Genomic DNA, 25,653 nt, shown 5'->3' with positions numbered 1-25,653 from the left:
TTCATATTAAAAAGCTGTGAAAGTAATCCTAGTAACAAATAACCTTTGGTAATGGAAAAACTAACAATAATATGATTGTATTAATGTTATTTCTAATCTTAAATCCTCTTCTCTTTTGAACCTTGGGCTATTGAGCATGGTACTAGGTTCACTGCTTAATTTAGTTTCACTTTCATCCCTCTAAAAATTAATTTAATCCTTATCAATAATTTCAAATTAATAACCCTATTAATTATTGCAGATAGTAAAAATATAATTTCACTATTTTAATATCTATATCTTTATAATTTTTAAAGGATTAAATCAAATTTTTATTATTTTTAAGGGTCAAAGTATAATTTTACTTTTATTAATTTAAAATTTTATAAATTTTAAAAGGACATAAATAAAAATTTTCCATTTTAAAAGCAACCTGGTGCCTACCAGCACCTGGCTACCCTTGGTGGCACCTGTTAGCTTGAAATGCCACTTGTTTAGCTTGGATATTTTCTTTCCACTTGTACATATAATTTCGTTTTCTTGCTAGATTATACAAATATTAGAATCCTTCAAAATAAATTAAAAAAGGAAGTGTAAAAGGTTATTAGGCGTTTCTTAATCAAACAGATATCTTATTAATCATTTTCCTTGTTCTTTCCCTTATGATTTATGAAGGTTCGAGAAAGAATTGAGGTCTAGAGTTACTTATGGTTAATTTTATCAGGCATTCTCAAACTTTGATTTAGATTATAAATTGGTCCTTAGACTTCAAACATTCTAATTGAGTCTTTAAATATATATATATATATTGTATCAAATAGGTTTTATGTTAGCTTTGTCATTAGCTTGGGGTTAAACACATTCAAAAACATGTGTGTAGTTACTGTATGAACAACTTAGATTTATGTATTAGAAGAAAGAAATAATCCAAGTTGTACATGTTGTAGATACACGTATATTTATGATTCGATCTAGATGTTTTGAAGATGTTACACATTATATTAGAATTGACATTTAATGCCTAAATTAATTGACAGGCTGGTAGTATGGTTTGATTACTATAGTACTGATATTTTGAGGATTCAATTAGAACATTTTGAAGTCTAAGAACCAATTTAGAATCTGGGTGATAATTTGGCAACCTTTGGTGCAATTGACCCTTTAGATTGTCATTGAAATCAAAACTTATTATTATATTTTATCCTCATCAAAACACCATCTTTCATTGATTTTCTTGACCATTGACCTTAGTGACAAATCTTCTAACTTAACTTCCAAGTTTTTCATATAAATACAACTCGTACTTTTGACCAAATAAGGCATCCAAAATCCAATTTTGTTCGATTTTAGCTAGAGAAAAAGAAATTTTTAAATTTTGGGTTTTTTTCTTTTTAGAAATATATGGAAGAACACTCATACAACAATAATAATGTTCCTTCGCGTGGGATGATGTTGGCTTTGGCATTTTTGTTTTGGTTATTCATCCATGTAGATATTGCTAAAGCTCTTTCAAACGAGCAATTGCCTATTTTCATCTTCATCACCTTCATCATCTTTGCTCTTTGCTTTCTCTCTAGCCACACACGGCTCAAATCGCCTTACGTTGTCGACGATGACGATGTTAGATCTTATCAAGATGACTTGCCCATCGACGATGTTGAATCTGTTCCTTCACTTTCTGAGGAGGAAATGGAACGTTGTTGCAATTCGGAGGAGATCATAGTGGACAAGCATGTCATCCTAGTGGAGGATGATGTTGGGGATATGGATGCATTTAGTTCGAACAATTCCGACGAAGATTGGGAGCATGATTATCCGTCAAATATTGACCCAAATTTTAATTGGCAATTCGTTTGACTATTGTATAATTCTATAGATTGAAGATTTCTTTGTGGTGTAGGAATTTTAGAATGATGAGAAATATGTAATCTCTAAAGGATTAGAAATAGTTTGATATGAGATCGGATTAATTGAAATTAAAAATAGCATTTCATGTAGAGGATAGGAATTGAATTTTGTTTTGAGTATTGAGTTTAGTGTTATAAATGTTTTTTGAATATTTTCATCACGAATTTAAGCATTCGTGATCAAATTAAATTAATAATTAAATTTATAAATATATATTTAGCACAGTTTTTATTTTATTTTATTTTATAAGATTCAATATATCTTTGATTTAAATTTTATTCATTAACATAAAATAAAATATTGGCTTAATGGTATTATAAGCACTCAAATTTTTTCAAAAAAATCAATTAAGATTCTTCGAACTTTTTGCACCAAATTGAGCCCTTGAATTAACAACATTAATCAAATAAGCCCTTTGATTGATGTTGATCGTTAGTATTTAATAACAACGCTGATGTGGCTGTTAAATGATGCCATGTCAGCAAAAAATAAAATAAAAATAAAAATTCTAAAATAAGTACATAATGAAACTGGATAAACACTTGTCCAGGTACATTTGAATATGGACACTCTTTTGTTTAGATACATTTTGGAATTTTAAAAAATTTTAAAATTTATAAAATTTATTAGAAATTAATTAAATTCATAACATGTTATAAAATTTATAAAAAAATTTAATATTTTAAATCACAAAATGCTATAAAAATTTATTTTTATATTTTATATTTATAAAATGGGGCTAGAAATTAATGAGCCTAAAATCAAGTTAAAACATAAAAGGATCTTATCAATCCAAAACAAAAAACAAAATTGAAATTAGAAAGCCCAAATGAAAATCCATAACAAATGGGTTTATCCAACATTAAAGACCCAAATGTAGATGCTGAGTAAATGGTCTTGAATCAAACACTTAGCTCAAAATCCAATTTAGTTCAATTAAAGAAATTTCTTTGGTGATTAAAACGATTTTACATAAACAAAATAACTTATGTTGGATGAAATTCGATGCCTATATTAGATTTGGAGACGGATTCGGGTGTTCTCGAGATGAAGGTAAATTGTGGGAGGCACCAGAGCTTCTACTTCAAGATGTTTTCTGAATGCTTTAGTCAATGACGAGATTTGGTAATCGAGAAAGAAAGTAATATGAGCAAATACAAAGGTAGAAAATTGCTTTGGAGGCAAGAGATGAATTATAAAATTTTGGGGTCAAAGTGTAATTTTATCATTATACTAATATGTAATTTTATAAAAACTTAAGAGGTTAAATGAAAAATCTACCATTTTTGGGAGGCCAATGTCACTACCTGCCCCCTTTGCCTTCATCCCTGAATATGGGGTTGAAGATAATAGAAGACATGAGAAGAAAATCACAGAAAGATGATCCTATAAGGGATAATACCTCTTGTCCTTGTGAAGTAACACTCGAGATTCAGACCTAGTGAATCGGGTCGGGTTCAGGGCATTACAATATGATTTTAATAAGGTGCGGATTGAGTCTCAACTCGGTTAGCATTGACATTGTTGCCAGTGCAAGAGGACATGGGTTCAAGCACGTTAAAGCGTGTTTATCCTCCTATTTAAGGGTTGAGAAGGGGTTATGGGCAGCTATAGGCATTGTATAAAATTTATTTTAATAAAGTTAAAATATGCCATAATTCCCTATACTCTTCAAAAACTTGAAATTTAGTCCCTCTACTTTTCAATTTCTAAATTTCAAATTTCAAGTTCAACAGTTATCATCGTTAATTTTTTTGTTAGGTTCAGTTAATTACAAAATTATTTTTAATTACATGGCTACCAAGTGAATAATATTTTTTTTCAAGATGCCACACCAATAAATTTAACAATATTAATAGTTAGACCAAAATTTTGAAATCTGAAAAGTGAAATACAATGACTAAATTTCAAAATTTCTAAAAAGTATAGGAACTTATGAATATTTTAGCCTTCTAATAAGTGAAAATATAAAAAAAATCGATAAATTGAAAATAATACGGAGGACCTTACGATGCATTTGGATTAAGTATTTAGAAATATAAACTTGGATCAGATTTAAACAAATATAAAATAAGACATAATCTAACCATGAAAACCTCCAGGTGGCACCTGTTGAGCTCCAATATCTTCAGTCCACGTGTACATATGTGATCGTTTTCTTGCAAGATTATACAATGACTCGAATCCTTCAATATTTATTTTCATAAATAAATTAAAAGTCAAACAAACAAACGATGGCAAAACGTTATTCTGTAACATTATTAATATCTGATTATTAGGTGTTTCTTAATCAGACAAATATCTTATTAACCTCTTGCCTTGTTCTCTCCCTTACCAGAAAGAACTAAAACGTTAGCCTCTATCCAGAGTTATTTAGGGTTAATTTTATCAAGCATGATTTAGATTATAAATTGGTCCTCCAACTTTAAATATTTTAATTGAATTTTTAAATATAAATATCGTCTCAAATAGGTCTTTATGTTAGCTTTCTCATTAGCTTGGGGTCAAACACATTCAAAAACACCTGTCTAGTTACTTAGATTTATGTGTTAGAAGAAAGAAATAATCCTCCCAAAATTTAGTGACCTTGTTTGCTTTTTTCAGACTCAAATCCAAGTTGTACATGTTTTGAATATGTTATATATTAGAATTGACATTTAATGCCTAAATTAATGGATAATATTGATACTTTGAGCATTTAATTAAAACATGTTGAAGCCTAAGAATCAATTTAGAATCTGGTGAAAATTTGGGGACCTTTGGTGCAATTGACCCTTTAGATTGTCATAAGCTGGTAAGAAAGCATCATATTTCTGGCCAACTTTTATCGAGCTTCTTGACCATTGACCTTAGTTAAAGATCGAGCAACAGAATTCAACAAAAAAGAGAAAGATCTAGTAATCTTACTTCCGACCATATAAATAGCTTGCATACTATTCACCAAAATAAGGCATCCAAAATCGAATTTTGGTGGATCTCAGTTAGTGAAAAAGAAATTTTTAAATTTTGTTTTTTTGTTTTTAGAAAAATATGGAAGAACACTCATTCAACGCTCCTCCGCAGGGGATAATGTTTGTTTTGTCATTTTTGTTTTGGTTCTTCATCCATGTAGATTCTGCTAAAGCTCTTTCAAACAAGCTACTGCCTATTTTCATCTTCATCATCTTCATCATCTTTGCTCTTTGCTTTCTATCTAGCCACACACCGCTCAGATCGCCTTACGTTGTCCGCGATGACAATGTTCGATCTTATCGAGGCGACTTCCCCGTCAACGATGTTGAATCTTATCTCGCCGACTTCCCCGTCGACGTCGACGATGTTGAATCTGTTCCTTCACTTTCTGAGGAGGAAATGGAAAGTCGTAATTCGGAGGAGATCATAATAGACAAGCATATCATCCTAGTGGAGGATGATATTGGGGATATGGATGCATTTAGTTGGAACAACTCCGACGATGATTGGGAGCAAATTTATCCGTCAAATATTGACCCAAATTTTAATTGGCAATTTTTATGACATTGTATAATTCTATAGATTGAATATTTCTTTGTGGTGTGGCTATTTTAGAATTAAAAATGGTTTGATATGTGTCGATTGAGTTTTAGTTTGATTGGCACGTATATTTTTATCAATACAAGAATACGTGGATTCAAGTGCTTTAAAACGTGTTATCTCCCTATTTATGGGTTAGGGAGAAGCTATAGCTAATTCTAAGCATTATGTCAAAAGGAGCAGATATAATCAGAATCTATAATGAAATTGATACGAATTGATGGAAAAAATAGCATTTCATGTTTTTGAGTATTGAGTTTAGTAAGTGTTGTTTTGAGTATTTTCATCATGAATTTAAGCAATAGAGACCAAATCAAATTAATAAAAACATATTTAATATTTTAGTACATTTTTTTAATTTGATAAGATTCATATCTTTGACTTAATATTTTATTCATTCACATAAAATAAAACATTGGTTTAATGATGTTATAAGCTCTCAAAATTTTTCAAAGAAATCAATTAAGACTCTTTGAATTTTTTGCACCCAATTAAGCCCCTGAGCTAACAAAACTAGACTGATGTTGATCATTAAGATTTAATAACAATGTTGGCGTGGCTGTTAAAAGATGTCATGTTAGCATTGTTTTTGTTGATGTGGCAATACCACATTAGCAAAAAATAAAAATAAAAAATTTAAAATAAGTACATAATGAATCTGGATAAAAAAAAGCTGTTCGGATTCATTTGAATATGGACATTCATTTGTCCAGATGCATTCTGGAATTATAAAAATTTATTAAAATTTATAATTTATAATTAAAATTATAAAATTTTATAAAAAATAATTTTCTATATCTTAAATCAGAAAATTTTATAATTTTTATAATTTTATATATTTTTTATTCATGTGAATAATGGGGCTAGAAATTAATGAGCCTAAAATCAAGTTAAAACATAAAAAAGATCTTATCCAATCCAAAACAAAAATAAAATTGAAATTAAAAAGCCCAAATGAAAATCCATAACAAATGGGTTTATCCAACATTAAAGACCCAAATGTAGATGCTAAGTAAATGGTCTTGAATCAAACACTTAGCTCAAAATCCAATTTAGTTCAATTAAAGAAATTTCTTTGGTGATTAAAACGATTTTACATAAACAAAATAATCTACGTTGCATGAAATTCGATGCCTATATTAGATTTGGAGACGGATTCGGGTGTTCTCGAGATGAAGGTAAATTGTGGGGGGCACCAGAGCTTCTACTTCAAGATGTTTTCTGAATGCTTTAGTCAATGACGAGATTTGGTGATCGAGAAAGAAAGTAATATGAGCAAAGACAAAGGTAGAAAATTGCTTTGGAGGCAAGAGATGAATTATAATTTTTGGGGGGTTAAAAGTAAAATTTTATCATTATATTAATATGTAATTTTATAAAAATTTAAGGGGTTAAATGAAAAATCTATCATTTTTGGGAGCCAATGTCACTATCTGCCCTCTTTTGCCTTTATCCCTAAATATGAGGCTGAAGATAATAAAAGATATGAGAAGAAATCACAGAAAGATGATCTTGTAAAGGATAATCCTCTTGTCCTTGTGCTTGGTCCCAAAGCTTGCTTCTTATTGGTTGTTGGTCTAAAGAGTGATCTCGTTTTATATTAAGTTCATTTTGTCTTGTTTAACAATTAATTAATATATGGGTTAACATAACTTTTAGTCCCTGAACTTGACAATTAAGTCTATTTTGGTATACGTACTATTTTTTGTTCCACTTTGGCACATGAACTTGGCAAGTAGGTCAATTTACATTTTGAGATTGTGCCACATCATCAGATCTTGATGGAATCTAAGTTCAGGAACCAAAATGGACCTAGTTGTCAAGTTTAGGTACCAAAGAGAACAAAAAAAAATACATAAATATTAAAGTAGACACAAATGTCCCCTCTCTAACTCATAAATAGGAGGATAATGCGTTTTAGCGCACTCAACCCACGTCCTCCTACATTAGCAACAATGTATATGCCAATTGAACTATAACTCAATCGACTTAATTGTTTTTTTTTTCTCATTTTAACCTTGCTTTTATTTTACTCTTCATACAAAAATGAAAAAACAAAACATCATCATGTAAGAACCATGTTCAAAATTTAATCGGGATAAAATAACATCTAATCTCTAAATTTGATAATTTTTAACTTTTTTCTTAATTTCTTTTGTTTAGATTAGTCCTTAAATTTTAATTACATCTAACATATTAAATGATGTAGTAAAATTATCACGTGTTATCTATTTATTGATTTGACATCACGGCATTAATGGTTTTAAATGCAAATATCATTTTAATAAATGGAATTAAAGTTCAGATACTAAAATCAATATTTTAAAAGTAAAATATCTCATTAAAATATTTGTTAAAGTACATGAATTAAATTTAACATTTTAAGTAATTAATTATTTATTTATAGCCCTTCAATAGTGAATACTTAATTTATATTGGTATTAACCTCCACACTTATTAGATTTAAAATTTCTAATTGAAATAGTGTCACGAATTAATTAAATTTCATATCAATTTAAAATAAATAAAAGATCCTTTTTTTATAAAAATAACAAATATTAATTTAAATGTGTTTTTATCGTTTTATATTTTTTTATATAAAATTTATAAAATGTTTACACATAATTGAATTTAAACTTAAAACACTATTAATTTTATCATTTCAACTAATACTTTATTTGATTTTTATATAATTTTTTATTTACATTACGGATGTATCATAATCCAATATTATTCTATGTTACTAATACGTGACACTTGCACAGGACAACCACTCCTTAACCTTGAAAACAATGCCCATTTCTCAATACTTGAATCCAAATTAATTACCTTCCACCTGAAAACCAAAACAAAATATAATTAATTAAATTAAGAGATTGGAGGTTCAACTCTTAATTCAATCCATCAATTCCATCACTTAAAAGTAACAAGAATTATTAAAATTATATTTTAAAATGATAAAAATAAAAGAAAACATGAAAAACATTCCAAAAATTTATTAAAAATAAAGAAGTACTCGAATTTTATTATTTTTGTACCCAATTTTCTACTAGTTCAAAACCAAAGTTTTAGAATTAGACCGGCTGTCCATCTTAGAGCATCGATTTCTGATTCAATCGGTTTGTTCAATTGAATTGAATAAATTGTTAAAAATAAAAAAAGAAAAAGAAAAATAGAAAAACTAATTTGACCAGCAGGTTTAATTGGTTCGCGGCTCAACCGATCCAACCCTTTATTTTGAATCGATACTCTAATTAATTATCGATCCAACCAGTGCAACCAATCTGATTATGAAAACAATATTCAAAACAGTTAAAATTATTTTGATTATATGTCATCGTTTAGACTTTATCTAATCCTAAATACTTAACAACATTTTTTTTGGACTTTAGGTTTATTTATTATATAACCCAATGAATTATTATAAATAAATAATGAAAACTTGCTTGTATGTGGTTAGTAGACGGTGGAGAAAGACGAGCATCATAGCTTTGGCCATGTTGATTCCCAAGCAGGTCCTTGCTCCCATTCCAAATGCTAAGAAGCTGTATGGCTTACAAAAATGTTCATCCTATGTGGTGCAAAAAAAAAACACACATACACACACTTTCATCATTCTTCCACGATTTTATAAATCAAATTGGTTTTTTTTTTTTTAACATAAGCAAGGATACTTACATCAAACCTTGAAGGATTGAAGTTGTTGGGTTCATTGTAGAGCATTGGATCAAGGTGTATTGATCTAGCATCAATGTTCACATTCCACCCTTTCTTTATCTTGTATCCTATTGGCAAAACAATAAAAAAAAAAACATTACGTAGGTTTGTGAATTTTGATTCAAGTCCAATTTAATTCAATTTGATCATATAAAAATTTAATAATTTGATCAAGCTTAATCTAAATTCGAAAATGATTCAAACTCAAGTATTAAATCTCAAATGAAAAACCCAAAATGATCTGAACTTGAAAAACTTGACTAAGAAACTCGAATGACTAAATGACCCTAATTAGAATTGAGTTGAACTTGAAATAACTTAAACTTGAATTCGGGACAAAGCCAAAAAAAAATTCATAGGAACATAACTTAATTCTAAATTTTGGAGTGCAAAATGCAACTTTATCATTTTATTTACTTAAAGTTTTACAATTTCTAAAGGGATAAACCACAATCTTCCACAAATTAAATTATAAATTTTAAGAGGAAAATATAAATTTACCATTGTACTAACATTAAATTTTATAATTTTTAGAGGATTAAACTATAAATTTATCATGAGAAAAGAGGATAAGAATCCTTGCCTCCACCTCTAAAATTCAAGAGTAACTGAATCTAAAACCTTTCAAACCCAAAATGATATGAAAATTATAAATTTTGAATTAATCCAATTGAAATTCAACTTACCCGATTCACATATCTTTATCACCTAATATGAGAAAAAAAAACATTAAATTTCATCTTGGTGGTAGAAATCAAACCTTCAATCTCACAATCTTCGAGTACAAGTCTTGGGAACCATGGTACGACAGATGCCATTCTCAGTGACTCTTTAATCACCTGTTCATGACCTTTCACTTCATTAATATGTTAAGCCATTCCTTGAAGTTTAGAAAATTTAAAACCTTGAAGAAATTTAAAAAAAAATGCACCATTTCCATTTTGCTTACCTTAGAAGCATAGGGCATTTCATTAAGATCGTCCAAAGTAAGAAATGACTTTTTTGAAGTTTTTTCTGCAAGTTGACGTTGCTCAGCCTGCTCTAGTCATTAAAAACCAAAAAGTAGAATAAGTTACTTAAATCTAACTGAAATTATTACGTAGGATGGAGTTAATATACCATTTGATACTTGAGTTCGGTTTCAATGTTCAATGTATGCTTTAGTAGAAAAACATAAGTATTTAATTGGGACAAAAGAAAATTTCAGGTACCAAATTGAACATAAAAGTCAAACTCAGATACTTGTATGGAACAAAGAAAAACTCAAGTATTAATTAAACAAAAACACTCAGGTATCGAATTGAACATTAAAGCCAAACTCAGATACCAAATTGAACATTGAAGCAAACTCAAGAATAAAATTGAACGACAAACTCAATTACCAAATAATATATTATTTAAATCACTTAAATCTAACTGAAATCGTCAACTGCCATAAATTTGGTTTGAGTTAATATATCATTTGGTACTTAAATTTGGCTTAAATGTTCAATTTGATAGACCTTTTTTTGTCCCAATTAGGTATCTAAGTTTGACTTCTATATTCTATTTGGCATCATGTGGTACAATAAATATTTGAGTACTCTAGTATAAAAAATATAGGTACGTAATTGAGACAAAAGAAAAACTCAATACCACAAATTGACCATTGAAGCCAAACTCAATTACTTATATGGAACAAAGAAAAACTCAAGTATCAATTAAGAAAACAGATGTACCGAATTAAACATTGAAACTAAACTAGAGTACCAAATAGTATATTAACCCATTTGGGTTTTTCTACTTGCCTTGATTGCCTCAAGGGCCTCTTCATTTTCCCCTAGATACTTGACCATCCATGTGAGTGCACTTGCTGTTGTATCTTGGCCTGAAATTTGATAAACAAATGCTAATTGAAGATTATGAATGATGAACATTGTAATGAAAGCAAAAAAAAAAGGGGGGGGGGGTTCACCTGCAATAATCATGGTCAATATATTATCTTGAATCTCTGCATCTGTTAGTCTATGCATTCCATCAAAACTAGAATTGTCATCCTTTGCCAATAGACATTGAAGGAAATCTTTGGAATTAGGGTCTAAACCCGTTCTTCTTCTACTAATGATCTTCTCCAATGTGCTCATGATTCTTTTTCTAGCCTGGTTTTGTAATTGGAATTTCAAAGCTTTAGTGCTAAATTATGGGATTCAAGGGGTCAATGTAAGAAAAAGGAAATCTCAAAGGGTTCTTTTTTAAATTATTATTCTGATTACCTGAAGGCCTTTGTAGAATCCTGTCCAAGGAAACCTCAAAGGGAATGCAAGCATCGCTTTACAAACTTGACTTACATCTTCTTGCAATAACTCTAGCTCTACTCCACTTTCCAAACTTAGCAACATTTTGCACACTGCCTTGAATGTTATCTGCACCCAATTCAATTTCCAATCTATCAAATAATAATCTCTAAATATTTTTGATGTTATGTTAATTTCTTTTAGAAATACTGTATTCTTTAGTCTTGAAATTAAAGAATACTAAAGTATTATAGGCGATAACACATTTTTCAATCACACATCACAAAGCATGTGTTGAGAGTCTTTTATAACTGAGCTACTCTCTCACGCAAGGTACCTATATAGCAAGGTCTAGTCTATAAACCTCTCATCCATCCTATCTTCATTATTGTACTTGGCTTGCCTAAGCACTTATCTCGCTATTGCTCGACCCTCAGGGCTCTCATCATCATTATGCGAACCTCTCCCTTTACTAATCGTACTAAAATTTACTTTAACATTGTTTATTAACATAATACCCCAATATTTGCTACTTGTTGTTGGGGCTTAACATTGTAAAAGGCCACAAAGCATTCAAGAGAAATAAAATTTGTTATACTTACACTTGGCAAGTTCACCTCATGTCCTAATCACTTTATTAGCTAACGTCATAGATAAGAATCACCTTGCAAGCTAAGACAACCTACAAGCCCAAGACCCTGCGAACTCAAAACTCTATGAGCCCAAGTCCTCGAGAAATTACTGTCACTTGTACATCACATATATTTGTTGGTTTGACATTACAACTATACCTACAATAATAGGACATCAATAGGTCAATTGAGTTGTAGAAATTATGGAATTAATATGAGAATGACAGGTGGTGTCTAGGAATGACTAGAGACACCCTTTTTAAGGCCAACAGACTTCAGAATAAGACAACTCTCTTCCATCACACACTCTCAGCTATCTCTCTCTCTCTCTTCTTGAATTCTAATTTCTTAGGAGACTCAAATCTCAATCATCTTTAATTACCTATAACTCTCCGCCTAATAGATGAACCGTCATGAACCACAACAAATATCGACCAAATTAAAAGAGCAACCCATCATGACAAATCATGTATACATCTAAATCTTGATCCAAGAAAAGGATGTTTCATTGGCAAACCTTTAAAGCTTCATCAAGTACTATGATAGTGCCACCATGTTCCCACTCATTAAGGGCATCAACAACGAGTTGGTCGAACTGTTTAACCAACAACGATATGGAATTCGAGGAGAACAAGTTGATTAGCCTCGCACGAAGTAGCTTATGATGGTGGGGCGAAGCACAAAGCAAGCTTTGATTCCCCACTAGCTCAGCAATTGACTTTATGTAGCTCTTTGTGAATCGACCCAGCTCATTGTTTAGTATTGTTTTGGCTGATTCGGTGCTCTTTACAAACACATGCGTCTCGCCAAATATGTTGGTTTTGAAGCAATTCCCGTATCTGTTTTAGAAAATGACTCTTTCAGCAAAATTTGATAGTGAACCCCATTGAAAACAACAACACATTCATTTGCAAATTATATTCTTTTTATCAACTCGATTGGACGCTTTGGACATTTGGGTTATTGAAAAAAATGTGCGAAACCCCCGAAGTCGATGCTTATTCCCCAAAGAAGTGTGGGTCTTAAAAACAAGGTTTTTTTAGACTTTTTCACGAAACCTGTGGTTTGGAAACATAGTTGAGGAATCTCAAACAATTTAGTTTAGTATAAGTGGGAAGCCACAAAATTTTTATGGGGTACGAATTTAGTTATATTATGAGTTAAAATGTAATTTTATAATTTCAATAACTCATATCTTTATAATTTTAAATGATTAAATTAAAATTGTATCATCTTGGAGGAGTTAAAATATGATTTTACTATTTATTAAATTAAAATACTGTAAAATTTAAAGGATTTAATAAAAAATAATGGTTGTTCAATTTAGTATCCGAGTTTGACTTTAATGTTCAATTTGGTGTTTGACCTTAGCTTCAATGTTCAATTTGATATCTAGACCAATTGATACCATGTGACCTAATAAATATTTGATATTTGTGCTCTAGTAAAAAAGTAAAGGTACTTAATTAGGAAAATAAATGTCGGTACTAAATTTAACATTAAAATTAAACTCGGTATATAATTGGGACAAAAAATTTTAGGCATTAAATTGAAAAAAACTCAAGTACCAAAATAAACATTGAAAATAAACTTAAATACTTAATTATTGAAGATAAACTGAAAGTTCCAAAATTATTGAAACTAAATTTAAGTATCAAATAGGATATTAACCCTTTGAAAACAAAGGCACCATAATCGTACATACCTTTCACTTCGTACACGTACGAAGTCATAAAAACCTTTCTCACCATTAATGGCAGCCATAAACTGGATAGTTTCCCCGATAAACGGCAACCCTAGACTCCCCGGAGGAATATTACTGGTCCCGGCATATTCCCCGTTAAGCTGCCGCAGCACCATCTTCTTCCACAGCTCGCTCGCAACAAAAACAAAGGCACCAACACCCAAAATTGCGTATAAACAAAGGCCATAAGGACCTACTTTCAGCAAAACCTCAAACATTTTTGTTCCTTTTTTCTACTATACTCTCATTTGAGAGGGGATGATATTGATCATCAACAACTTCAAGATTTCATTATATGCTTATCTGAAAAGCCTTTGAAAATTTCATATTGAATCATTGAATGGGAAAAAAGCACGTTTACGGTTTAAAAAGAATGACATGTTGGTGTATTGGCCTACAATGATTTTGCCTATGGTGCTTGAAATCATTGGTTTTCCTCTATTTTCAATGCTGAGTGCACTTCGAGTGGATGTTAGTACACTCTAGAGTAGTGGCACTAGGAAGTTTCTGATCCGGTTGGGTTTAGACCGTGTTAATATACAACCAATGGCAGATTTTGGGAATAAATTTAGGTGGTTTAATAAAAAATTTTAAAATTTTTAGGAGTTTAATGAGATTATTTTTAAAAGGAATTAGGGTTTAATTAAAACTTTTAAAAGTTTTGTGAGATTAATGAGAATTTTAAATAATTTAAAAGAGCTTAATTTTTTAAAAGACATAATGAAAATTTTCAAAAGTTTAGGATAAGGGCTAATTAAAATTTTCACAAGGGAGAAATGAAATTTTCCAAAAATGTTGGCCCTTGGCCACCATTAATTTAAGAAAAATATTTCTTAAAAAAGGAAAAGAAATATTATATTTAGTAACTTTATATTTTTTATTCCAAAAAAGTTTGAATTTTTTAAAATTTATCCATATTTATAACTGATTGGTTAAAATTTATTTAGGCCAATTTATATTAATTTAATAAAAATACATTAATTTTTATTCAATATTTATTAATTTTGTTTCTTTAATTAAATTTTCATGCCATAAACAACCGCACATATTTTTAATATCTAGTTTTTATATGATATTATATATATATATATATATATATAAAAGAAATTTAACATATTTTGAAATTGAACCCTCTAGGTACTTGATTCTTGAAGCCTAAGCTTTGAGCTTAATAAACCGTCTTAAAATTTAAATGGATTTTCAGAATGAATAATCGCTATGTTTTAAAATCGGATCGATGGTCAAATCGTTCAGATCATTGGTTTTTGGTTCGATTGTCAGTCTAATAATAATTATATTTAAAATATTTAAAAAATTATAAACCGATTCAATTGTCAATTTTTATCTCGATTTTTTTTTGAACGGTTTGTTTGAAAGTCGATTCAATTCTTTTATCTAGATCAGTATGCCAATTGATTCAATTGATCAATTCAATTCAATTCCAACAACGTAAACAACAAAAAAAACACAAAAAAAGAAAAAAAAACATAACACTCCTAAAGAAAATTATTGAAATTCAGCCATCAATTAACTGAATTATACGAAGCCAACATGAATCGTGATGGGACATTGAGAATATGTGTATCAAAATACAATCCCATTACAATGGCTGGTTTCTACTGTGATGGAACTTATTGCGATTTCCAATTTGATTATGGTTTTACCACTTTTTAGTGAGGGCCATCACCAAATTGATGTACTTGGTTCTAGACTTGGACAAGTGAGTCCCAACAATGTCTCCATATCTAATGAACAAATCATCCATGACATCAGGTTCGACTCCGAAGTGAGATTCAAGCATCGATTCAACAACAGCTCGGATGGCTTTGGCCACTCGTCGTCCGACCGATAGCTTCCCATGAGGGGTATGGATATCGGTCACAGCACCGCCATCCCAATCGATTTCAAAAGCTTCAAGGCGATCAATGGTGAAGGACCCTTCTTTTTGTATCTCATCTTTTATTTCCTCAGCGCATGGAGCATAGTATGGGGCATTGAAAGAATCAAGTTTTTCCTCTTCAATTCGACCCTAGAAAAAGTTCAATAAGATATATTAGTCATATAGATATATGGAAAAAGTTCAATAAATTAATTAGTTATATATATATATATATATATTATGATTTGTTCCTTAAATTATACTAATTTTCTTATTTTAGTATCTAATTTTTTAAATCTCATATTGATATTTAAACTATCACTTACGCATGACGCACCATGTGATGTTCCTTTACACAATAATTGGTGACTTGATATCCATTATAACAAAATTCAAAATTCAAAATTCAAAAGAAAATATAAAATATCTAATATATATAGAAATTCAATATATGTATAAAGGATAAAATTTATTAAATTAATAAATCAATTTTTATATTATATTATATCAAAATAACAAAATTAAATATATAATAAAACGTATAAATTCAAAATTAAAAAATTTAATATATCAATAATATAAAATAAAATAAATCATATAAAATATTTTTTCTCAGAAAAATTATATAAAATATAAAAAAAATTCTAACAATAATTCACGCTTTTAATGTTGATTAGCACCAGTTAATATTAGTCAACAATTGATCAACAGTCTATGGTCATGTCACCGATGACATAAAGAAATGCAGGCACGTGACGTTGAATGTGTCACGTATGGTGTGTTAATAATTTGGAATTAAAACTAAGTAGCAAAATAGAGTAAAATTCAAAGGCAAATTTGATATAACGAATAGTTAAATCAACCTAGAAAGCTCAGTCCATATATATACTTCCACCTTTTACTGATTTAGACCATTCAAGAATTTTATTCTTCTCTAATTCTTGAGGTGATTCTTTTCATAAGTGATAAAAAGAAAATTCCAAAATTTTGGTAAAGTTTGAGACTTTTAATTCCTTTTTAATTTAAGAATTTTAGTTTAAGTTTAAAATTGTGAATACTTCATCTCAAAATTTGTCAACATGGCATGGTAACATATAATTGGCGAAAATAAAAATGTTAAGTTGAATTTTTTATAGAAATTAATAAATCAACAGTAAATAGGACGTGGATACGAGCATGTTTTTCCTCTGAATTAAATTTTATTTTTTAATTATAAGGATTAAATCTTAAATTTTGTTAAAGTAAAAAGATTAACAACATATTTTAATATTTTTGTTCTCTTTTGCGGCAAAAAGTATTGTAGCATGAAGTGAACTCGGTTACGAGTTGTTTCACGATTTAATTGTCCCGATTGTCTAAATAGGTAAAAAATAAAAATCAAAGGTTGTGGAATTTTAAATGAGAATAAAATGGACAAATTTTAAGCCTTAAAGTTCACATGCAAAATCGATTCTCGTCTTGTATTTAGGCCCTTCAAGTTTGGCCCAATCTCGCGACCTTTTAATCGAGTCACATGACGTGACCAATATCACGTCATAGAACTCACATTGTGAGTATGAAATAATCTAGTTGTAAATTTATGAGACTAAACAAAAGCATAATTGAAAAATATAAACTCAAAGTCTAACCTAAAACAGACCAGGTCAATCGAGCCGAGCATGCCACCCTAGCGATGAACACCACTATCAGGGGCAAAGTCAGAAAAAAAATTTTAGGGGGGTCGAAATTATGTTGTAATTTTTACAATAGTAAAAATACAATTTCACTATTTTAATAGCTTATATCTTTATAATTTTTAAAAGATTAAATCAAATTTTTATCATTTTTAAGGGGTTAAAATGTAATTTTCTCTTTACTAATTTAAACTTTTAAAAATTTTGATGAGGAGTATAAATGAAATTTTTTTCATTTTACGTTACGCAGCTGACCACTACATGCATGTAATTAAATCAAAACATTGAAAAGAAAAAAAGCAATATATATACCTCTCTAGCCAAGCTCATGATTGCTTGGGCCAACAGCTCCCATTGGTAGCAGCTATTTTCGGTGGTGGGATCGGTGGAGCTCCGGCCCATGAAAGAAAGGACCATGCGGCCGCCGGCAACCAGTTCCCGGGAACGTGACTTTATAAACAGTGAAAAGTCATTTCGGAACTGCAGCAAGTAAGCATCCACCACACTCTGTGGGCTGCTCTTTGAAATATACAGCTTTCCCTTATTCAATCGTTTAAGAGCATTGCTCTCCAACCCGGCCGGAACCTGTAATATTCAACGAGTAAATATCTTTCATGTTCGTTTTCCAGTTTTGAGTAAAATTTAAATTCGGGTTAAGTATTATAAGCACTAACCTGTGAGAGCCAATGAAGACTAGAAGAAGAATGCACGAAATGCAAGCTGTTAATAGGGAACAATCTACCATAGAAAGACCCCGGGGCACCCAATATGAAACAAGACTCGAACTCGAGACCTTTCTCTTCCTTAAGTCTATCGTAGAATGCTGGTAACGACATGAATATGTTGTTGAAATCATTGCTATAAAGATCATTCAAGAATACCCTGAACTCCGATACCAACCGCCGACCGAGAAGACGATTCGCAGCTTCCACCGTGTCCATGATCTCGGAGATTACTGATAAAGAGTTTGGTCCCGATGAGCAACCTAAGTCCGCAATTCCCATGCTTTCTATCACATTGTTGCATAACATTTCTAGCACTGCTTCTTTCATGATTGGTTTACCAACAGATATGATTTTGCTCTTGAAAAACCATGAAAATTTTGAAAGAAGAAAATTTTATGAACAGTAGAACAGACATAAATAATGCATTGGTTTCGAAAAAAGAAATCCAAATATTAAAAGAAAAAAAAACCTGAACAGTGGAGTTCTTTGCATAGCTAGTGTCACCATTGCCTTTGTTCATGTGAAGTACTTGCATTGTTAGCAACTTAATTGCTTTTGCCTCACTACTTTCGTTTGTTCTATTTTCAAGGCAAATGAAGAGCACCCTTTATATAGAATGGCAAATATTGAAAAGAAATAAAGTTATGAATATGATAGGTCAAGTCTGGTAGGTCCATTTGTTGGAATATTAATAAAAATTTCAAAAGATTTCATGATTTCTTTTTATATATTTTTTTTCAATTTGATAAGAAAAATTGAATATATTGTGAATGCATGAGTTTCATGCAAACGAAAATAAGATATTTTAGAATTTATGAATAAATATTGATAAATAAATGTAGAGAATATCAATAAATTTATTTAAGTATAATTCTTATAATTATTATATTTTCTTGATTTTTGAGTTTGGAGTTTAGTTTAGATTTTAGGAGTTTCGAGTTTTTTTAGATACAATTATTAGTAATTATTTATAACTCTTTCATTATTGTTTTTAACCATAAGGTTCGGAGTTCGATCCAGGCCATAAGAATGGAGCACATTTCATTGTCAGTCTTTTACCTGTTTGCGAAGCACCCGCGATGAAGGGATTAGTCACTGCTACCGACAATAGACACCTTAATTTCGACCAAAAAAACATTCAATCTTTGTGTTATACCAAATTCAACATGTGAATATCTAGAAAATATCAACCAAAAAACTAATCATGTAATCTTTTGAAGTTTATATTAAGACGAGTGAATGTTTGATGCACTATTAATGCATGAGTCGTATGCACCATCAATGAATAATAATATAACACCTCTTCGATGGTGAAATTAAAAAGAAAAAATAGTGGAGGATTTATAAATAACACTATTAGTTGTTGTCCTTGAAGTTATGACATAAATTTTTAAAAAAAACTTAAACATTCATTTATCATATAATTTTATTATTAATTGATCATGATTAAAAAGTTATGGATGTGGTAGGTCCATTTGTTGGAATATTAATAAAAATTTCAGAAGATTTCATGATTTCTTTTATATATTTTCTTCAATTTGATAAGAAAAATTGAACATTGAATATATTGTCCATGCATGACTGTCATGCAAACGAGAATAAAAAATTGAGAATTTATGAACAAAATATCTATAAATTTATTTAAGTATAATTAATTATATTTTTATTTTTAAGTTTGGAGTTAATGATTTAGATTTTAGGAGTTTCGAGTTTTTTTTAGATATAGTTTTTAGTCTTTATTCATAACTCCTTCACTATTTCTTTTAACCAACAGGTTGGGAGTTCGATCTCACCCATGAGAATGGAGCACATTTCATGGTTAGTCTTTTACCTTTTTGGAGAGCACCTTCGACAAAAAAAAAAAAAAAAACCAATCTTTGTGTTATACCAAATTCAACATGTGAATATCTAGAAAATATCAACCAAAAAATTAATCATGTAATCTTTTGAAGTTTGTATTAATACGAGTGAATGTTTAATGCAATATCAGTGCATGAATCGCATGCACCATCAATGAACAACAATATGATACATCATCGCTAATGAAATTAAATAATAATAATGGAGCTGGACTTGTAAATAACATTGTCAGTCATCCTTAAAGTTATGACAGAATTTTTGGATTAACATGCTTTAACTATGCAACTGAATAACGACATTATACTAAGATCTTTGCCTACCTCTTATATTCGCCTCTGGAGTTAGTTGTTTTTTTCTTTAAAAGCACATGTAGAAAAAGCATGGGTGAATTTATCCTCATGTTTTGAAAGCTTTAGTAACAATGGGGGACCGAATCCATAGATGAAGTAAACATAAAAATTGGGAACCTAATCAAAAAGGCATATGCTAAGAAAATTAGATCAAAATATTCTTCAATTAATATCAACACATTTATTTCAAACATTGCATGCCCTTTGCTTGTTGGAACCAATTTGCAGCTGGGAAGAAGGATAATTATTTAATTCGTATATGAGTTTTACATTTTTTTTAATCTAAGGCTAGATGATATAAATTTAAAATAATTCAATTTTGAAGATATTAAGGGTCTGTTTGATTGACGGAATTGATTTTCCGGAAAATCGTTTCCAACTTTTCCAGCGTTTGATTGGCGGAAAACATTTTCCATTTGGAAAATGAACTCCAAAACAAGGGAAAATGGGTTACATTTTAGGGAAAATGTCTTACCTTTTCAATTTCCGTAAGACATTTTCCGTGCTCTCCTCTCTATCGCCTCCTTCATTCCTTCCTTCATTTCCGTGAAAATCGCTCATTTATCGATTTTCCAAGAACTTGTTTTTTAATTATTCAATACTTGTTTTTAACACAATTACAAATAATTTATTTGATATTAGTTTTTTCAATTTATAACGATTAATATTGTAGCTTAATAATTGAGTATTATTATAAATAAATCATTGCAATATATGTAAAAATAATTTAAAATATAAAAATTTATTAATATATATTAATATATGTAAAACAACTTTTCCGAAAAATATTTTTAAAAATCTGCAAGCAATGAAAATATTTTACATGATTCAATCAAACACCGAAAATATTTTCCAAGAAATTATTTTATAGAAAAGTAAAATATTTTCCGAAATCATTTTACGGAAAATATCTTACTGGCAATCAAACAGACCCTAAAATTTGCTTATAAATCCAGCTTTAACTTGAAATTGAGCTAAAATTTAATTTTAAAAATATTTTGTAAAAATATAATAAAAGTAATATCTACATGCAAATTTGAATTTTCTATTGAACTTCTAGGTAAGAAAAAGAATTACAGGCAGAAGGGAAAGGTCCTCTCACATGTAATTAAAATTTCTCTGCATTGTTCACTTTTCGAAGCAATTTAATGTGCAGGCAGAAGGGACTGGTCCCCTCACATGTAATTAAAATTTCTCTGCATTGTTCACTTTCCAAAGCAATTTAATGTGCAGTACTTTTAAAACTATGGTAATTTGTTATTTCAAATTTCAAGTTTATAAATGGATGCACTTTTCCAATGATTGAAATGATTGGGCAATAGAAAGCATGACAGACGTTAGATTATTAGTTTATATTTGAAGGTTGGTCTCAAATTTAGGAAGATTTAAGTAGGAATATAAAATTTGAAAAAGAATTTTGGAAAAAGAATTAAGTTCATTTAAAATATGGGTTGAGGTCGGGTTTGAATATTCAAAATCTGAACTCGACCCGTTTTTTAGTTTATAATATTTTATATTATGTTATTTTAATATATTATGTAATTTAGAACACACTAAAAAAATAAACCTATACTAAATATATAATATTACTCTTATGCAAAAATTAAATAATGTTAATATGGCTATATAAAAATTTTCAATAAATAAAAAATTATAAAATTATTAGATATTAAAATAATATAATATAAATATTTTTTTCAAAAATTAAAAAAATAATACAGGCGGACTTAAAATGATTTTGGGTTAGTCTTTTGCAAATATGGGAGGGTTTTGATAAAATTTTAAGCTCAAATTTCAGGTCGGACGGGGTTTGAGTAAACATAGAGTATGTTAATATCATGCTTAGGCTCAGCCCAAATTCCACTCAACCCGACCCATAAGCACCTCTAAATATAATAAATGTGTATCAAATAAAAGATTATGTCAAACTTATTCTAATATAAATTATTGTTGTATATAATATAGATATATGGTATATACATATTTGCAACAATCTCATAATGCATATTACATAAAAGAAAGAAAGAAAGAAAGAAGATAAAGACATAAACTAAGTATGAGATGATGATCAATTTGAATTGTGAAAGACAAATCATCAAGTTGGTTCAAGGATATTACCATTGATACCTAAGGGATAAATTTTGAGATTAAAAATCTTTCTTTTCAAACCAAATAATGGTGTTGTTTGAATCGGAGTCGGAAATGTTGTATCCTTTCAAAGAGGTATATAGGTACAATAAGGTTATTTGAATCGCATTGGATCAGGCATTAGAATATCGATACGAAGAAGAGCATTGAATTTGACAAAAAATCAGTTGGACCGGATTTTTAGTGATTTATTTAATCGAATGGAACGAATCAATTAGATTAGTAAATTGATGACTTGATCAGTTCGACCACTGATCTGATCTTGAAAACCTTGAGGTACCTATTGATACTTTATATATAGACACTAATAATTAGAATTGAGAGATGACTTGAGTTCTTCAATTCTGAGTGAAATATTCTATACAGAATCATTATTTCATTTTCGAGTGTTTTCAACTAAATTTATTTCAGTTTAAAAACAATTCAAAAGTGCAGTACGAATTGTTTTGTTTGAACAAATACATTGTATTCGAGAATAATATTTCTTGATTATTTTGCATAAAAATAAGAAATATTTACTTTTAAAAGAATTTTTTCGAAACAATTTGTTTGTATAATTTATAAATTTTTTATTTTGGATCCAAGCAAATTTTGTCATACAACCATGTAACCATTTATATGCATACATAATTTTTTCATAAAACTTTATTGAACTACATGTGTTTGACCAAAGATTTATATTCAAATCTTTAATTTACATTAATTTCAATTTTGATCTCTCGACAATTCTACCATTTATATATATAAATTTTTCATTAAAAAATGTAAAAAAAAAAAGTGAATGGATTATCAGAATCTAGTTGTAGGTAAGTTTGTCCATAGGTCCAATTCGAAGGCCGTTCGAAAAATGGGAGGGTTTTGGTAAAAATATGAGCTCGAAAAATAGGCTTGGGAAAAAAAAAACAAGACTTATCTAAAAAATAGGTCGGGCCTTGGGTAAGGCTTTTTTGGCCCGAGCTTGGTCCAGCCTGGCCTAAATTTGCCAAAAGAAAAAATTGTTGTTTTCTTGTTGTTTTTTATTGTTTTGCTGCTATTTTCCTATTATTTTCTCACTATTTTGCTACCATTTCACTACTATCTTGCTACTATTTTATTGTTATTGTTTGGATATTGTATCACTTTTTTTTTATTAATTTTGTTACTATTTTAGAGGCATTTGCTTGTTAAGTTGCACCTATCTTAGTATTATTTAAATATACATATTTTTTTAATTTGCAGGGAAACATTTATTTTATTACTTTTAGTATTTTTGATGTATTATATTTTTTAAATATATATATATATATATATAAAATTTAATACAGGCGAGTCAAGTTCGGATTTTATCATTTTTATCTAGGTCAAAATTGAACAAAATTTTAAACTCATTTTTCTGGGCTAGCCTAGGCCCGAGCCTAATAAACGGATCTAAGATTTTGATTGGGTCGGGTTCCCATGGACAGGATTTAAGCTTTTGAAATGTTTTAAGCTATTCTTCTCCAAATTGTGCAATAACTTTTCCATGAGTAATTCTAATCAATTAGGACCATTAATTTTAATTTAGGAAAATATTCTTGCTTGAGTCATGCGAAGAAAAAAGAGAAAAAAAATCCCAAAATTCGTTTAATTTCCGTTTCCTATCCAATAACATCATCTAATATCTATTTTAGATCTTTTTTAATATTAATAGGTGACACATTTATTACTCTCTTGAATACTAACTCAAATAGCATAAATGCTATTGACAAACTCTTAAAATCTATGGGCTCGACAATACATAGAGGTGTGATTCACCATCCATCAATAATTAAGGAAGAAATCTCCAAAGAATCTTTCGAGTTCTTTTTGTCAAAATATGTTGTTAGTGTTTGTATTTTGATAAATTTTGAAATTTAATTTCTATATTTTAAAAGTTAAAAAGAACTGAACTTTTTCGATTTAAAAATTCTAGTACAATCATCAAAGCGGTTAGCGTTTATATTATGTCAATTATATGTCAAATAATATGAGAGCAACCTAATCAAGATGGTAGGTTAGAAAATTTTGGCAAAAATACTATCTGTCTTAATAGTTGAACTAAGATTTTGTAATCGAAAAGAGAATTTAATTTTCAAAATTTTAAGTTTATAGACTAAATCTCAAAATCTAATAAAATATAAGGACTTCCGACATATTTTAACCATTCTTTACTTCCTTTTATGCTCAAGTGATGAGGATAAAAGGGTTGATAAGGTGTCTCTCCTTCATCTTTGACTATTTAGTAGAAAAGAAAAGCAAACAAAAGGCATTCATAAAGTGAAAAATAAGAATCTTTAAAAGTTTGATTACAAAATTTCATCCATTATTTTGAAACTTATTTATGAACATGTATAATTTATGGGTAAGAAATATATTCTCGTTTATTGAGGATGACGTATTTTGTATATTATCAACAATATTTAATTGAACCCAGATAGATCATTAAATTGGAGGAAATTGGAATTTAGAATTTCATTATGGACTAGATTGGAATGGAAATGAAGTATGAGAGATTAAATGTAAAATTAGACCTTTGTTTTAATATTATGTAGGAGGACTTTTGGGTTAATAAACCATGAGAAATGGGAAATCACATATTAAATTTAAACTTAATTTTATGAATGAATTGTGGTGAAGAGGTAAAATGGACATCATATTAGAATTTGTGATTAATGGAAATTAGATTAAAGTGAGGTTTAATTCTAACCATTAAATTGCCATTAACTTTGTTAGAAGTAATATTAGCCACTAATTTAGGTTAGTGGAATAACATGGAGAAAGCAATATGAAAATGAAGGGAAGAATAAGGAACTTTCTCACTCTCATGCATATAGCTGGTTCAAGTGGAGTAAAAGGTGTCAAAAACATGGAATGGTGGCAATAGGTTAGATTGACATGTAGTCCACAATGTATGTATGAGAACGATGGTGTAAGGGGGAAGTACTAATAAACCATTTTATGCATTTACGTTCACATGATAGAGAGAGGATAGAGTGACAACAAGCATTTTTAAATACTCTTCTTTTACCGTTTGACCAAGAGGAAATTGTACAAAAAAACTTGTCATCCCATCCTTTCCTTGTATCAATCTATTAGGTTTTCATGACACCATAGAGAGACCTCACCACCTAGGTCACTGAAAGATTATTACTCATCAAAGGAAGTGTTGATTTGAAGGAGAATGTGAAGGAGAAGCTAGGTTTTAAAGTTGAGGTG

At 29.4% G+C, this 25,653-nt stretch overlaps 2 protein-coding genes across 2 annotated transcripts; both read right to left on the bottom strand.

Moving 5' to 3' along the window:
* Positions 1-8,069: 8,069 nt before the first annotated feature.
* Positions 8,070-14,149, bottom strand: LOC105774649 (cytochrome P450 90A1). Its single transcript, XM_012597215.2, has 10 exons — positions 13,767-14,149; positions 12,579-12,900; positions 11,409-11,558; positions 11,111-11,294; positions 10,944-11,023; positions 10,106-10,192; positions 9,917-9,995; positions 9,118-9,224; positions 8,886-9,010; positions 8,070-8,275 (listed from the first exon to the last, which is right to left on the bottom strand). Exons 1-10 carry the CDS (start codon positions 14,021-14,023, stop codon positions 8,170-8,172), a joined length of 1,497 nt encoding a protein of 498 aa, XP_012452669.1. The 5' UTR covers positions 14,024-14,149; the 3' UTR covers positions 8,070-8,169.
* Positions 14,150-15,311: 1,162 nt separating this feature from the next.
* LOC105774766 (probable jasmonic acid carboxyl methyltransferase 2) lies at positions 15,312-18,648 on the bottom strand. The gene is made up of 4 exons (XM_012597345.2): positions 18,552-18,648; positions 18,032-18,439; positions 17,670-17,942; positions 15,312-15,834 (listed from the first exon to the last, which is right to left on the bottom strand). Exons 1-4 carry the CDS (start codon positions 18,615-18,617, stop codon positions 15,466-15,468), a joined length of 1,116 nt encoding a protein of 371 aa, XP_012452799.1. The 5' UTR covers positions 18,618-18,648; the 3' UTR covers positions 15,312-15,465.
* Between the last annotated feature and the right edge of the window lie 7,005 nt (positions 18,649-25,653).

Source organism: Gossypium raimondii, chromosome 6 (genome assembly GCF_025698545.1).
Source record: "Gossypium raimondii isolate GPD5lz chromosome 6, ASM2569854v1, whole genome shotgun sequence".
Taxonomy (NCBI): domain Eukaryota; kingdom Viridiplantae; phylum Streptophyta; class Magnoliopsida; order Malvales; family Malvaceae; genus Gossypium; species Gossypium raimondii.
This window is presented reverse-complemented; position numbering and strand designations above follow the sequence as displayed.